Raw genomic sequence first — 17,659 nt, 5'->3', positions numbered from 1 at the left:
ATACATACAACAGTGGACTTGTACCTCTAATAAAGAACACTTACTACTTAATAAGAAAAAGATAACTTAATAAAAAAAGATAATAAGAAAAAGGCATAAAATATTTAAAATGATATAACAAAAAAGATATAAAGAGGACTAATTAGCATTTTAAAAGATGTTCAAAATCATTGAGAGGAATAGTCAAAATCACTGTGAGATACCCAATAGAAAGGCTAAAATTAAAGGAGGAACATAACAAGTGTTGGTGAGAATATGAAGCAAACTGGGGCCCTAGATATTGATGACTGAGAATGCAAAGTGGTTTAACCACAATGGAAAACAGATGGGAGAGTTTCTTATAACTCAAACCTACACCTACCACATGCCCTGGCCATTCCACAACTAGATATTTAGCAGGGAGAAATAAAAGCATAAGTCTGCAGAAGACTAACACACAAATGTTTGCAGAAATTTTATTTGTAACGATCCCAAACTAGAGATAACCTAAATGTTCATCAACAATTCAATAGATATGCAAACCGTGGAATGCAATATGGCTCCCATTAAAAAAAAAAAAAAAAACTACTGATACATGAAACATGAATGAGTCTCAAAATAGTAATTTTATTTTATTCCATTTATATAAATTTCAGGGTGATTCCATTTATATAAATTTCTAGAGAAGACAAACTATAGTGACAGAAGTCAAATCAGTAGTTTCCTAGGGATGGAGGAGAGGGAGATTATAAGAAGACAAAATGAAACTTCTGAGAGTTATAAATATGTTCATTATTTTGATTATGGCAATATACATATGGGTATATACTTATATATAAAAATTATGTACACAATGGTTTTATACATATGTCAACTTATAAATTTTTACAGTCTAAATGTGTAGATTAATATGCAAATATAACTCAATAAAGCTGTTAAAAATATAACTTAGACAATAAGTAATTGCATACTAGTTAAAATTTAAAAGGGACACACACACACATACATATAAAGAAAGAAGTCTAGAATATTTACATTGTATTTTGAAGTTGGTTAAAAGGTCTGGATTGAAGAGAAAAGATCAGTATGGTCAGAGTAACATAACCAAACTGGGTCTGAGAGGAAAATCAAGCTGATGGAAGTGTACAGATTAGACAGAAAAGGCAGAGTAGTTGAGAATTTGTAGAACAGACCATATGTGAGTAACAAGGTATGTATAAGCTGTGGAACAGAGATACAGAGGAAGAAGATTGATCTGTAAATAACTATTTAAGTTCCTTTCATTATAATTAACAGTTGCTTTAGGTGCAGGAGATGAACAAGACATAAATCTTTGTAGTTATGGAACTTACATTCTAGTGGGAGAGGCAAACTAAAAACAGGTAAATAAGTGTGAGTTATTTGAGAAATGAAACGAGAAGGAAGAAGAGCGAGGGTATAAATATAAATATCTATACTACTTAATATAAACATAATTATAATGAATTATAATTCTTAGGTTGCTCAGAGCCCTTTGTGAGGAGCTCAAAATACAGTAAGGGATAGAGTTAGATACAGTAAAGGACAGGGGCGCCTGGTGGCTCAGTCGGTTGAGCGTCCGACTTCAGCTCAGGTCATGATCCTGCAGTCTGTGAGTTTGAGCCCCACGTCAGGCTCTGTGCTGACAGCTCAGAGCCTGGAGCCTGCCTCAGATTCTGTGTCTCCCTCACTCTCTGCCCTCCCCGACTCATGCTCTGTCTCTCTCTCAAAAATGAATAAACATTAAAAATTTTTTTTAAAAAGATAAAGGAAATACAGGTGGCATTTACTGATTAACAAGACACTTAGTCTTTCCTAACCACCAAGAAACTGTCATTACATCCTCCAGAAGCTTTGCATGTGTTCACGTTAAGGAGATTTAATCTTCCTCCCTTGCCACTCCACACAAAGGAAGAAAGCAAGCTTGGTGAAATAATTTCTCCATCAGTGTAATATTGAGACATCCTATTTAAAATTGTGAAACTATCCCTAAAATAAGCATAACTTATTTCTTGGCCATACATCAATCTGAGTAGAAAAGCAGAGTAGAGAATATATATTCTCAGATGAAAAGACAAAAACTAATATTGGACAGGAGTTACTAAAGAGAGCCCAGAGTCCAAAGATGTGGACAATACTTTCTAAAGACCCAAGAGCATGAAATACTTCCCTCAAACACTAATACAATCTTGGACTGCATGAACAGCAACAGAATGATCACAGGAGGGAAATCCCACCACATTCTATGCTGATCAAAACCCATTTACAGGATATGTTCATGTCTGTGTATACCCTATTTCTGGACAAATCAGAAAACCTAGGCTGTTATCTACAAGAGGACAACCAGTTGGGGAGGCCTGAGAGTGTATCTTGGGACATATTATGGAAAGCCAAATACAAGATGGTAGTCTTCAAAGAAGTTAACAAGCTGTAGAAAAAAAATACTAGAATTCTTGTTCACATTAACTTTCATCCTTAAATAAAAAATATTAAGTTTTATCATTTCTTAATATACAGGTCGACAAGGGTGCATTTATATAACTGACATATAATTGATACATATACTGTATACACTGGGGCTGTGCTCAAAATTTATTTTACTGATATGGCTGCATATTCAAAAAATAAATAAATTTTAAGAAGACCACTGACCTGGAGAATAGAAGACAGGGAAAACCAAAAATGACTAAGGTCGCATGGTAGCTGTCTTTTCAAATATTATTAGAAGTCTTTTCTTATGGAAGAAGGAATAGATTTATTCTGTGTTTCTTCAGAGGAAGAACTAGAATAAATGGCTAAAATTATAGGGATTACCATCTAATATTTAAAAAAAAACTCTAGTAAATAAATTTGTCTAATTAGGGAATAGGTTGCCTTGGGAAATAATGAGCTTCTCATGCTTTAAGTAATCAAGATGTAAAAAACTATCTCTATACCATTAAAATTGTAGAAGAGATATCTGATTATGTAACAGGCTGAACCAGAAAACTTCTAAAGCTGCTTCTTACACACAAATAATTGATGATTATGGGACATATTTATTACTATGACTATTGTTGTATAATACAAAATTTAACTGATCTTTGTCCCTGGTTCCTAGAAGGAATACTAGATCCTTACAATTTTCTGAGTGCTACAAGTATCTTTGTTATGCTAATGAGATGACTCAAGGTGGGCCTTTATGGGGGGACTGCTCTTGCCAGAAACACCAGCTATGTGATTAGGGGGCTGGAGCTTTGGGCCACGTGGTATCAGCAGGACCTCCTGATCTCCAGAGAGAAGAGTGAAACTGGAGATTGAGTTCAATAACAGGTCGTCATTGCTTATATAACAAAACTTCAATAAAAACTCTGAATGCCAAATTTAATTCAGTAGACATCTCTAGCTGGTGAACACAGAGATGTGCTCTGACTCCATGGGAAAAGATCACCAAAGCTCTGCATTCAGGGCCCTCCTAGACCTAGCTCTAAGAGTATTTTCTTTTGGTTGTTTCTGAGTTGTAGCCTTTATAATCAAACGGTAATCATAAGTATAGTGCTTTCCTAAGCCCTATGAACTGTTCTAGTAAATCATCAAACCTGGGGTGGTCATTGGAATCCCTGAATTTGTAGCCAGAGGTCAGAAGTACAGGTGGCTTGGGGCCCCCCTGAATTGAAAACTGGTGCGTAAGGAGAGGCAGACCTGTTGGTGACTAAGCCCTTAACTTCTGGGGTCTGGGCTAACCCTGGGTAGTTAGTGCTAGAACTGAATTGCAGTCCACTAGCTGGTGTTAGACTAGTCAGCGTTGAAACAAACATAAAATGTATTTAAACATTTTTATTCTAAACTTTAATGTTGAATATAAAAATTCACTTCATAATGCTAAAGTATACATTTTATGTACATATAGTTGTACATTTCAAAAGGTAGGCTCTTATCAGAGAAGGAATACTAAATAGATATTTAATATATACCAATATTATAAAGATTTCCATAATGCTTTTGTCATTTTCTACAAAGTAAAACTATTTTTCAACAAAAAAGAGCAAAAAGGAAACATAACTTTAGCATTTTTGAACAAAGTAATTCTGCTAAAAATATTACTTAGAAAAGTATCATGTTGTCTGTTGATACAGTCCATAACAATGTAGTGTATTAATTATCTGGTCTTTAAATTCCTGTCATTTAATTATGAGCTAAACTGGTTTTAAAAAGGTAAAAGAAATCAGGAAACATACAAGCAGATTGTATCTACCAAAAACAGGCAAAACATATTATCACCTCAGACCATTAATTAAAATTCATGACAAGTCCTAGAAAAATATTTTTGGACTAATTTAAATGTGTTTTTCATATAAAACAGCACAAACTGACTTCATGCCAACCTTCTATATTTAATCAGTGCCATGGTGCTTACCTGGTTTAACAGCTCGTCCACAAAGCTGGGGCTGTAGAAGGACTTGTAACAGGGCAGGGTTGTTCAAACTTTTCATAATTTGTACAGGATTTGGCTCTGGAAGTAAGCCTTTTTGATTACTGTACATCTTTAATAAATACAGAAATAGGAAACATTATAACAAGGATAAGTACAAAAGATGAAATTTTAAAGGTTTTCTTTCAGAAATTCTCATTCATCTGATCTTTTAATGATACAAGCAAATTGCTTTCTATGATACATTTTTTTATATATTCTACAATTTCTAATTATGTTAAGATATATACTATAAATACTGTATAGCATATACTGAAATCATCATAAAATGTCTCAGTGAAATACAAATTGGCTCTAAGAGGACTAACGATTTAGTAAGATAAAACAAAAACAAAAACAATTTAGGTAGCTAAATCTCTTCATACAAGTAGAAAGATGCCAAGGGTATCTGAATATATTAACAGGGAGATAATCTGTCGACGCAGTATGAATATCTTATACTACAGAAGAGCCTTACTATATAATGTGGGTTGCCTTACGAATAAATTTTCTTTTAATAAAGGTCTTTATTAAGTTAATCTTCTGATACAAAGCTGAACTGGACTCACACACATGTAATTAGGAGCTTCCTAAAATTCTGAAATTGTGTTCAGTTTTAAAAACCAACCTGATAGATGAGAATACTAACATACGGTTATAAAAAAACTAGAAACTTCTAGCCATGAAAAAATGGAGAACTGACAATGCACCTGGAATCCCACTATAAACCCAGATACTATGAAGATAGAGGGACAGGGTGACAAATCTGAGAATGGGACACAAAACCTGTGAGAAATCCCTGGAGAGATAGAAGGCAGCAGGTCCCAGTGCAGAGGCAGACATCAAGGAGCATGAGAGAGCCTGGACCTACAGCCAGTTTGGGGAAGGGCTTTTTACTTGTGCAACTATGTTGCTGCCTCCGCACTGCCCTCTAGAGATGAGGACTTTCCTGGCCAGCACAAGAAGGGAAAACAGCAGCATCAATCTAGTTAGTGACAGCCACAGGACCAATGAATTAAGGGTTTCTCAAAGGTGCGGGATTGCCTGGTTGAGGTGGGAAAAGGGTTGCAGCCAAGGACAAATAGTAAAGGCAGAGGTATTCTGCTTCGCTCCTCACCGGCCTTCCCTAAACCCCAGCTAAGATGAGTAGGCTTTAGCTCTCCCCTGTCCAGCCTCTACTCCCTCAACCTCTAAACATTCACACACAGGGAAGCTGATATCCTCCCAGGGAAATATGTATTCACAGAACACAACAACTAGACATGTGGAGAGAATGGAGCCCCTTAACTGTAAGAGACACCTGTAAGAGGCAAACCAGAATTAATGGACAGGAAATAAGAATGCTGCATAGTAACAGACATAATAAATATCCTTTAAAAAAACATTTTTAGGGGAGCCTGGGTGGCGCAGTCGGTTAAGCGTCCAACTTCAGCCAGGTCATGATCTCGCGGTCCGTGAGTTCGAGCCCCGCGTCGGGCTCTGGGCTGATGGCTCAGAGCCTGGAGCCTGTTTCCGATTCTGTGTCTCCCTCTCTCTCTGCCCCTCCCCCGTTCATGCTCTGTCTCCCTCTGTCCCAAAAATAAATAAACGTTAAAAAAAAAAAAAGAAACAAAACAGTAAGAGTAAAAACATTACTTTATAAAAAAAAATTAAAAAATAAAAATAAAAAAACATTTTTATCAGTAATGTGAATCAAGGAGTAGAAGTTACAAAGAATAACTAATTTGAAATAGTGGGTATGAAAAATATAAATGTTAAAAAAAGAGAAAAACGGCCCTCATTTACCACATACTTGGCATTGTTCTAAGCACTTTACATGGATTGTATCACTTAGTTTTCCAAAACAACTCAACAGGGTTGATACTATTATCACCACTCTGTCCACTACGAAACTGAAGAAATTCATACAGAGCAATACACTATCCTCTATCCTGTGCTTGAACAGATAGGTTAAACAGAATATGTGTTGCTGAAAAACAAAACAGTGACTGGAAATATCAGTTCAAAGAAAGTTCCCAGAAGATATCAGAAAAGGACAAATGGAAAATGCAAATAAACAAAACAAAACATGGAAATAAGAAATGCAAACAAAACAAAAGAGAATAAGCAAGGCAATGAAGAGGTTAGAAGTGTCAACCTGTACAAAACAAGAGTCCCTGAAGGAGAAGAAAAAAAGAACAGGGTCTTTGAAGAAATAACAGCTGAGAATTGCTCATCATTAAAGAAAACTTAAAAAGCACAGAATGAAAGGGATTCACAGTGTTCCAGATATGATGTATAAGGACAAAAACACACCTAGTCACATTTTTGGGTATGAAATTTAAGACTATCAAAGACAAATATGCTAACAGCTTCCAGTGAGAAAGAATGTATTTCCAAAGGGAACAGGAAATGATTATCATCTCCCTCCAAGCATCAACAATGGATTTAAGAAGGCAACAAATTAATATTTTCAAAGGGCCAAAGGAAGAACTTTGAATATAGATTTTTATAATTTTATATTCATCTAAGCTATTACCTAAATATGTGAAAAGAAATTAAAATACTTCCAACTATACAAATTCTCAAAAGTTTTTATTTACCACATTAATACCATCTCTGAAAATCACATGAGATGCAGTAAATACAAGACATGTTACATGATACGTGCAAATAAACATATGTAAGATCAGAGTTAATTTCAATCTTGCATACAAAACCTAGTACCATGGGGGGAAATATTTAAGGCAACTGTAAAATAAAAATGTAGATACCAACATGGTGGTAGGTGGGATAGGAAGAAGGAAGTAAGACGGAGATAAGAATGAGTTAAGTGGCTCTCCACTGTTATTCAACATAGTATTGGAAGACTTAGCCTTGGCAATCAGACAACACAAAGAAATAAAAGGCATCCAAATCGACCAGGAGGAGTTCAAACTTTCACTCTTCACAGATGACATACTGTATATAGAAAACCCAAAAGATTCCACCAAAAAACTGCTAGAACTGATCCATGAATACGACAAAGTCACACAATATAAAATCAATGCACAGAAATCAGTTGCATTCATATACACCAATAATGAAACAACAAAAAGAGAAATCAAGGAATAGATCCCATTTATAATTACACCAAAACCCATAAAATACCTAGGAATAAATCTAACCAAAGAGGTGAAAAATCTATACACTGAAAACTATAGAAAGCTTATGAAAAAAATTGAAGGACATGCACCAAAAAAAAAAAAGGAAAAATATTCCATGCTCCTGGATAGGAAGAACAAATATTGTTAAAATGTCGATACTACCCAAAGCAATCTACATATTCAATGCAATCCCTATCAAAATAACACCAGCATTCTTCACAAAGCTAGAATAAACAATCCTAAAATTTGTATGGAACCACAAAAGACCCCGAATAGCCAAAGCAATCTTGAAAAAGAAAAGCAAAACTGGAGGCATCACAAACCAGACTTTAAGCTGTATTACAAAGCTGTAATCAAGACAGTATGGTAATGGCACAAGAACAGAAACTCAGATCAATGGAACAGAATAGAGAACCCAGGAATGGACCCGCAAACATATGGCCAACTAATCTTTGACAAAGCAGGAAAGAATGTCCAATGGAATAAAGACAGTCTCTTCAGCAAGTGGTGCTGGGAAAACTGGACAGCGACATGCAGAACAATGAACCTGGACCACTTTCTTACAGCACACAAAAATAAACTTAAAACGGATGAAAGACCTAGATGTAAGATAAGAAGCCATCAAAATCCTCAAGGAGAAAACAGGCAGCAACCTCTTTGACCTTGGCCGCAGCAACTTCTTACTCAACACATCTCCAGATGCAAGGGAAACAAAAGCAAAAATGAACTATTGGGGCCTCATCAAAATAAAAAGTTTCTGCACAGTGAAGGAAACAATCAGCAAAACTAAAAGGCAACAGACAGAATGGGAGAAGATATTTGCAAACGACATATCAGATAGAGGGTTAGTATCCAAAACCTATAGAGAACTTATCAAACTCAACACCCAAAAACAATCCAGTGAAGAAATGGGCAAAAGACATGAATAGACACTTCTCCAAAGAAGACATCCAGATGGTCAACTGACACATGAAAAAATGCTCAACATCACTCATCATCAGGGAAATACAAATCAAACCACAATGAGATACCACCTCACACCTGTCAGAATGGCTAACATTAATTAACAACTTAGGCAACAACAGACGTTGGCAAGGATGCAGATAAAGAGGATCTCTTTTGCACTTTTAGTGGGAATGCAAACCGGTGCAGCCACTCTGGAAAACAGTATGGAGATTCCTCAAAAAATTAAAAATAGAACTACCCTACAACCCAGCAATTATACCACTAGGTATCTATCCAAGGAATACAGGTGTGCTGTTTCAAAGGGGCACATGCACCCCAATGTTTACAGCAGTACTATCAACAATAGCCAAAGTATGGAAAGAGCCCAAATGTCCATCGACTGATGAATGGATAAAGAAGATGTGGTATATATATAAATGGAGTATTACTCGGCAATCAAAAAGAATGAAATCTTGCCATTTGCAACTACGTGGATGGAACTGGAGGGTATTATGCTAAGCGAAATTAGTCACAAAAAGACAAGTATCATATGACTTCTCTCATATGAGAAATTTAAGATACAAAACAGATGAACATAAGGGAAGGGAAGCAAAAATAATAGAAAAACCAGGAGGGGGACAAAACACAAGAGACTCTTAAATATAAAGAACAGAGGGTTGCTGGAGGGGTTGTGGGAGAGGGGATGGACTAAATGGGTAAGGGGCATTAAGGAATCTACTCCTGAAATTATTGTTGCACCATATGCTAATTTGGATGTAAATTAAAAAATAAATTTTTTTTAAATGCAAAAAAAAAAAAAGTTAAGTGGGAAGAAAGAGATACTAATAAATCTAGGGATGTAAATAAGTTAGGGACAATCACCAAGAGGATGAAGATAGAGAATATTACTCTCAAACAAGAGGAAGAAAATTCTTATTCATCCAACAGTAGATGGGAAATGAAAATAAAGGGAAAAACTATAGGGTGCCTGGGCGGCTCAGTCAGTTAAGCATCCAACTTCGGCTCAGGTTATGACCTCAAGGTTCAGGGTTTCAAGCCCCACATCAGGCTCTGTGCTGACAGCTCAGAGCCTGGAGCCTGTTTCAGATTCTGTCTCCCTCTCTCTCTCTGCCCCTCCCCTGCTCATGCTCTGTCTCTCTCTCTCAAAAAAAAAAACAAAACTAAAAACATTAAAAAATGGGGGGTGGAAACGTGATATAAAAGAATAATCATTACTACATATTCAAGCAGTTTAAATATACCAACTAAAGACATACTTTTTAAATTTGATTTTTAAACACATGTTTTTAGAGCAACATGTTAGCTATAAGACACATACCTAAAACAAAATGTAAAGAAAGGTTAGTAATAAAGGGACGGCAAATATAAACTAAAAGAAAGCTGAAGTAGCAATTCTAACATCAGAAGAACATATATACTGGTAAAATGATCAATATGACTACAAACAAATGTGTACCTAATTAATAATACCTATACCTATCTATGTATCTATGGAGAAACAACTAACAGACTAAGGAGAAAAAAAGAAAACCCAACAATTACACAGATAAATTCTAATACATTTCTCTCAATGACAGATCAGACAAAAAAATAAAGATATTGAAGATCTGAGTCATAATTAATAAACTCAAGCTAATATTTATACATACATATATGCACATATAACTTTATAACCCACAAACATAGAGTCTGGATTGTTTCCAAGCACACATGGCTCATTCACAGAAAGTAACCATGTACCATAAATTACAAATCTATGTCAGAAGAACAGTTTTTGAAAATTTGTAAGGACATAAAACAAAAACAAAAGCTTTGAGTATAAAAGGAAATAAAATAATTTTAAACATTTATAACCTGAAATTTATGACATTGTTTAGAATTGTGGAATCACTATATTGTATACCTGAAACTAAAATAACACTCCGTGTCATAAAATTATTAAAAACACTGTAAATTATAAAAATTTAAAGCCAAAATAAAATTTATGACACATAGGTATAGCATTAGTTAAAAAGAAACTTGCTTTAAATATATTCATCAGAAAACAACCTAGATTGAAAATAAAGGTGCTAAGTACTAATATCAATAGAGACAGAGGAGAAAGAGTAAACCTGAAAAAGAAAAACACAAGGATATCATAAAGATAAGGCCAGACACTGTGGAAAACAGTACAGAGTCTTCTCAAAAAAATTAAAAATAGTATTACCATATGATCCAGAAATTTCTCAATTGGATATTTACTCAAAGAATATAAAAACACTAATTTAAAAAGATATAAGCACCCCTATGTTTACTGCAGCATGATTTACAACGGCCAAGATGTGGAAGCAGTCCAAATGTCCACTGATAGATGAATGGATACAGCAGAGGTGATACACACACACACACACACACACACACACACACACACACACACACACACAGAAAATGGAATAGTTCTCAGCCAAAAAAAGACTGAAATCTTGCCATTTGCAACAACATGGATGGATCTAAGTGAAATAAATCAGAGAAAGGCAAATACCTTATAATTTCATTCACATGTAGAATTTAAGACACAAAACAAAGAGAAAGACAAACTGAGAAACAGACTCTTAACTGTAGAGAACAGATGGTTCCCAGAGGGGAAGTGGGTGGAGGGAGGGGCGAAATAGGTGAAGGGGATTAAGAGTACATTTATCATGATGACCACTGAGTAATGTACAAAATGACTGAATCACTATACTGTACACCTGACACTAATATAACACTATGTTACCTATACTGGAATTAAAATTTAAAAAGAAGGGCAGAAATATGCAAAAGGTAGAAATAAACACAAGAAAACTGTTTCTCTGAAAAGATAAAATGGGGAAATCTTTTGCAACACTGATCAAAGAGAAAAAAAATAAATTAAATACACAATGAAAATGAGAACAGTAGGAGCGCCTAAGTGGCTCATTCGATTAAGTATCTGACTCTTGATTTTTGTCCAGGTTATGATCTCACTGTTCCTGAGATCAAGCCCTGCACTGGGCCCTGTGGTGACAGTGTGGAGCCTGCTTGGGACTTTCTTTCTTTCTTTCTTTTCTTTCTGTTCTCTCTCTCTCTCTCTTCTCTTTCACTCTCCTTCCCTCTTTGTCCCTCCCTAGCTCATGTGCTCTTCTGTCTCTCAAAATACATAAATAAAATTTTAAAATATGAGAACAGACAAAATAAATTTTAAAAATATTATAAATGACTATGTGCCAATAAATTTGAAAAATTAACCAAAATGGATGATGAATCTGTGGAATATAATCAAATGCCAAATATGGCATAGAGACAAAAACAAAAGTAAAATGTCTAAACATCTATAGGAGAAACTTAAATGGTAACCAATGATTTTCCTCTGTATGAGTTTTCAGGACTAGGTCTACATGATTTCATGGACAAGATTTCTCTAATTTTCAAAGAATGGGCAAGCCCTATTTTATATGAATTGATCCATGAAGTAGCAAGAAAAGGGGAGCAGGAGAAAAAACAGTTAAATCAGTTAATGAGGTATTTCCCTTGATTCCAAAATAAATGATGGTACAAAAAATTTTAAGCATTTTTCACTTATGAGGACACGTACACATATGCACAATAAAATATCTAATCAAATCACACAATGCATTGGAAAAAATATTATCAATTACAGTTTATAATGCAAGGATGGTTTAACATGAGAAAATCAGTGTGATTCAGCACATTAAAGAATTTAGGGAGAAATCACAGGATTATCTCAAGTTGAAGAAATGCTCTGATAAATTTTAGTACCTATTTATGACTTTTTAAAATTTTTACTAAAAATTTTTTTCAATGTTTATTTATTTTTGAGGGGGGGGGGAAGGGCAGGGAGAGGGAGACACAGAATCTGAAACAGGCTCCAGGCTCTGAGCTGTCAGCACAGAGCCTGACTCAGAGCTCGAATTCATGGACTGTGAGATCATGACCTGAGCTAAAGTCGGATGCTTAACTGACTGTACCCAGGCGCCCCATGATTTTCTTTTTTAATCTCAGAAAATTTGATAAAGTATATGTACCAGGAACCTGTAGAAAGCATCAATGCAAATGCATTACTTTTAAGATCAAGAAACATTTAAGATTTCTCATTATCACTGATATATGATCATGAAGGGCCCTGCATGCCATGCAAAGGAATCTGAATTTATTCAGACATTAAAGAATATTAAGTAAGTAAATGACAGAATCTGATTTGAAGATGGAAAAGATCACTCCTGAGGTCCTGTGGAAGATGGATTACAGTGGTGACCACACAGAGGGTTATTCTCAACACCAAGGTGAGAAAAGATGAGATCCTGAGCAAAGTAAAAAAGATGTTGACAAGTCTCAAGGATTTAAGAAATGTTGGGACATACAACTGAAAGGATTTACTAATATTTTTGACATCTGGATTTGGGCAGCAGGTGAGGGAAACCAATCACGATTAACTGAGTTTTTGGTTCAGATAATTTTAGTTTGGGTGAACTTGTGCCACATACCGAACACAGAATTATACATGTATGTCACATATTTATAGTGGCATCAAGCCACCTAGGTGTTTGTTTTTCTCTAAGGGAACACAGTGTGCTGGTGCAAGTAGGCGACTGGATGGATTCAGAGTTGTAACCTCAGCAAATCCAGTATTACATTATAGAACACAAAAAAACAAATTCCAGAGAAAAGGTACTTTTCTTTTGAAAATGTTGAAATTTAACTACTTATATGAAGGAAGAATGTTTAATAATCATTTGGAAATGCATATTTAGTGCTGAGGGCAAACTGGTTCAAAAATATAAGCTTGTAAGTCATTACTGATAGGCAATAACTGGGGCTATTGGAATATACAAGAAGTAAGTGAAAAAGCCAAAGGCAGAAGTCTGATACCAGCCCTTAGGGAAAAAGAAGAAAGGGCACAAATAGTTAGGCAGAAAAAGAATAGTGGGTAGAATTCAAGATGGTGGAGGAGACTTTTTTAAAGACACCAAGCAATAAAATGCTGAATAGTGCCTACTCAACTTCAATACTAAGAAATCTCTATTAATCTAAATGGGAACAGATTCACTTGAATAGCTGAGGTAGAAACCACAGTATATCAGGCTGAGGCGGAATGGGAAATGAAGAAACGGGAATGAAGCAAGTAGGGGCTAATTGTTCAAGAGGCTCCAGTTGTGAAGGAAGAGCACTATAAAAGCCAATTTCTATTTTTTTAAATATGAAATTTATTGTTGGGGCGCCTGGGTGGCTCAGTCGGTTGAGCGACCGACTTTGGCTCAGGTCACGATCTCACAGTTTGTGAGTTCGAGCCCCGCATCAGGCTCTGTGCTGACAGTTCAGAGCCTGGAGCCTGCTTCGGATTCTGTGTCTCCCTCTTTCTCTGCCCCTCCCCCACTCGTGTTCTGTCTCTGTCTCAGAAATAAACATAAAAAAAATTTTTTTTAAATACGAAATTTATTGTCCAATTGGTTTCCATACAACACCCAGTGCTCATCCCAACAGGTGCCCTCCTCATTGCCCATCACCCACCCACCCCCACCCCCCACTGACCCTCAGTTTATTCTCAGTTTTTAAGAGTCTCTTATGGTTTGGCTCTCTCCCTCTAGAATTTTTTTTTTCCTTCCCCTCCCCCCATGGTCTTCTGTTAAGTTTCTCAGGATCCCACATTAAGAGTGAAAACATATGGTATCTGTCTTTCTCTGTATGATTTATCTCACTTAGCATAGCACTCTACAGTTCCATCCATGTTGCTACAAAAGGCCTTATTTCATTCTTTCTCATTGCCAAGTAGTATTCCATTGTGTATATAAACTACAATCTCTTTCTCCATTCATCAGTTGATGGACATTTAGGCTCTTTCCATAATTTGGCTATTGTTGAGAGTGCTGCTATAAACATTGGGGTACAAGTGCCCCTGTGCATCAGCACTCCTGTATCCCTTGGGTCAATTCCTAGCAATGCTGTTGCTGGGTCATAGGGTAGATCTATTTTTAATTTTTTGAGGAACCTCCACACTGCTTTCTAGAGCAGCTGCACCAGTTTGGATTCCCACCAGCAGTGCAAGAGGGTTCCCGTTTCTCCACATCCTCTCCAGCATCTATAGTCTCCTGATTTGTTCATTTTAGCCACTCTGACTTAAAAGCCAATTTCTAGAAAGAATTTTTAAAGGAAAGGATCTGAGCATGTTTATGAGAAGATGGGATGGAGCTAGCAGAGCAACTAATGAAAAAACGTTGAAAGGTAAGGATCACGATCCTTGAAGATGGGAGACACAGTCATGAGCCGCTGTGTTGGCTGGATGAGGTACAACTCTTCCTCCAAGAGAGCAGGGATCTTTGTCCATGGATGAAGCATGACCATCTGATACAAAGGACGAAGGCAGAAGAGAGATTAAGGCTTAAGGTCATTGCTGTAGAAAATGGAGAAGAGCGGCTGATGAGAGATGTAAAGCTAAAGTTTTTCAGGGGACCAGCCATAAATGCAGGACACACACATGTAGTAGCATCAAGTCACCCAAGTGTTTGTTTTTCTTCAAGAGGACACAGTGCCCTGGCTGCAGAAGTAGGTGACTGGATGAATTCAGAATTGTAAACTCAGCAACTCTGATCCAACAGAGGCATGACATTGACAGTCAAAGAATAGCTGAGGCTGTGACTTAGAACAGGAGAATGACAGGAGAGCTTAAGAAGGAAAAGGCAAACAAAAGAAGGGAGAAGGGATCAAGGACCAGACATGAGGTGCAAGAACAGGAAGAGGAGGGCAAGTGATGTGAGACCAAGAGCAATCTCCTATCCTTTTCTCCCTCCCCCGTTCATCCATGAGCCACTTTCAGACTAATCTCTTGATGGCTTCACTCTGATCCCATCACTACCTTGTTTATATACCTCATAAGCTCCCCTCTGCTTATCAAATTCAGTCTAAATCCTTCCAGTGCTTGATGGTCCTCTGATTTGGCATCAACCTACCATCTCATCCCTTTCTATACTCTTCCACCTCCACCACTCACCACTCTGGAAGCACGCAAATTTCACTTCATCCTACTGCTTGAAAGGTTTTATTCAATTCCTTCTACCTCCTTATGGTTGCCAGATTTAATTGGTAATACCCAGATGGGTTTCAGATAATCAATGAATAATTTTTTCAATGTAAGTATGTGCCATGCAAAATTTGTATTTATCTAGCAATTCTATCCTCCGTTCCCAACAATACATTTCAAAATCATACTTTAACGTCACATTCAAATGTCATACTATGCTAACATGCCTCAAGTAAAAACTGAACAAGAAATAGTGTCTATCTGCATGGAACTTCCATACTACAGAGGTACAGAGAAAAATAAGCAGGCAGTCAACAATAAAGAAGTAGTTACAATGAGCCATGTGGGCAAAAAGGAAGCACACACCTTCCTGTATTTGCACTATGCATACTTATGAACACCTTGTAAAAAGAGACATTACACTCAAAGTTTAGAACAGAACATTCCTTCAAAAAACTTCTTCAGATGGATATACTTTACTTAATGCAATTTTTTCTTTTGTAATGACTCCTGGCTTGATTTGACAGAGATACCATTTAGCCAATTTTTACAAAGGAAGAATGTCTTTGTCTAATGGAAATGTAATGAAGGTCCAACGAATGGTCAACTGGTTTGGATAGATTAAGATAGCATTAGCATTCTTCTATATCCTCATAAAGAACAATAAACTTACCACACGTTGAGCTGCTATCAATGCTGCTAATGTACTTCGCCCAGGTGCTCCTGGGGCACAGAAGGAAACGTGGACTTTGCTTCCCTTGATCGTCATACCATCAGCGGCTTGCTGAACCTCTTCAGCATGCTCTGCAGTGTTATATTCCACCACTGCAAAGCCGCCAACATAACTACCTTCATCCTGTGCAAGCTGATTTAACACAGTTTGTTAAAAGGAGAATCCTAATATCTGGTTAGAAATATTTATTTTCAGTATGTAATTTTCATTTTCAAAAACAAATGTATCAGAGCATATACTGGTGAAAATGTATTCTCTCTCTCGAAAATTAGAAGTTTCCTAGTTGTGGGATGCCTGGCTGGCTCAGTTGGAAGAGCATGCGATCCCTGATCTTGGGGTCATGAGTTCGAGCCCCACACTGGACATATAGGTACATTAATAAATAAACAAATATATAAATAACGAATGTTCACTAGTTGCTTAGATGCAGTCCTGAAGATAGGATGATAAACAAGACTCTGTCCAATTTCTTTTCAATTCTTTGATTTTCTAATTTACTTTAAAACTCAAAGCTCAAATGACAATATTCCCTCTATATTAAGAAAGATGTGTAACTGATAATTTATAGAAAAATGTAGAAACACAATAAATAACACTTTCTTTAAAATATATTTACCAGATACATGGACAAAGAAAGATACTGAACAATTATCTGACCACATATCTATGTAAATTAAAGTTTATATTATCAAGAGAAGAAAGGTAGGAGGAACCATATTCAACTTTTAATTCAGTATTGCAGGAAGATCTCAGGAATTTGGTCAAGTATTCCAAAGCAAACCTTATGTGGGAAAATTGTGCCCTGGGTTTGTTAAAATACCATATGCAACACACAAGCTTTATTTCTGAATGTGCCCTAAACAAACTCCTACAATGCAGAACTAGATTTATTTCCAGTCACCCACCTGTAAGAGTGTAAAGGAAGATACTAAAGTCCTGGATCTGTAAAGACTGGTACAAAGAGCAAAAATAAGAACAAAATAAGACACTAAAAAGTTTCTAAGTTTTGAACATGTCTGAATTATCTTAAACACATTCACTCTATAAAGTGGTAAATGTGATAAAATTCAGCATGGTATGTCTTTAAGAAGACACATCTATGATACTTGTTTGGATTTGGCATCTCATAGGTTAATATTACAATTAGATCATTTCTTAGTCCTTTTTAGTTTCTTTTCTCTTATTTTTGAAGTTTTACTTTCTAACTATACAGTGAGACCAAATTTCTATCTTTCCTTCACATTCTTCCCTCCTTTTAAAACTTTCCTCATGAAACTTTTCTTCCATGAAACTTTTTCCAATTACATGGGAGAAAGGGAAAACATATACCTCTTCTAAACATCTCTCCTACAACC

The 17,659-nt window shown here is 36.1% G+C and overlaps 1 protein-coding gene across 2 annotated transcripts in view; it reads right to left on the bottom strand.

Moving 5' to 3' along the window:
* Nucleotides 1-17,659, bottom strand: part of RAVER2 (ribonucleoprotein, PTB binding 2) — a 93,233-nt gene that overhangs the window by 48,129 nt on the left and 27,445 nt on the right. For both annotated transcript variants that reach the window (XM_043575184.1, XM_043575183.1), the window contains exons 4-5: nucleotides 16,245-16,436; nucleotides 4,394-4,520 (exon numbers count right to left, since the gene is read on the bottom strand). In XM_043575184.1, the coding sequence (XP_043431119.1) occupies nucleotides 4,394-4,520; nucleotides 16,245-16,436 (319 nt within the window). The remainder of the gene's footprint in view (nucleotides 1-4,393; nucleotides 4,521-16,244; nucleotides 16,437-17,659) is intronic.

This window comes from Prionailurus bengalensis, chromosome C1 (assembly GCF_016509475.1).
Source record: "Prionailurus bengalensis isolate Pbe53 chromosome C1, Fcat_Pben_1.1_paternal_pri, whole genome shotgun sequence".
NCBI lineage: Eukaryota > Metazoa > Chordata > Mammalia > Carnivora > Felidae > Prionailurus > Prionailurus bengalensis.
This window is presented reverse-complemented; position numbering and strand designations above follow the sequence as displayed.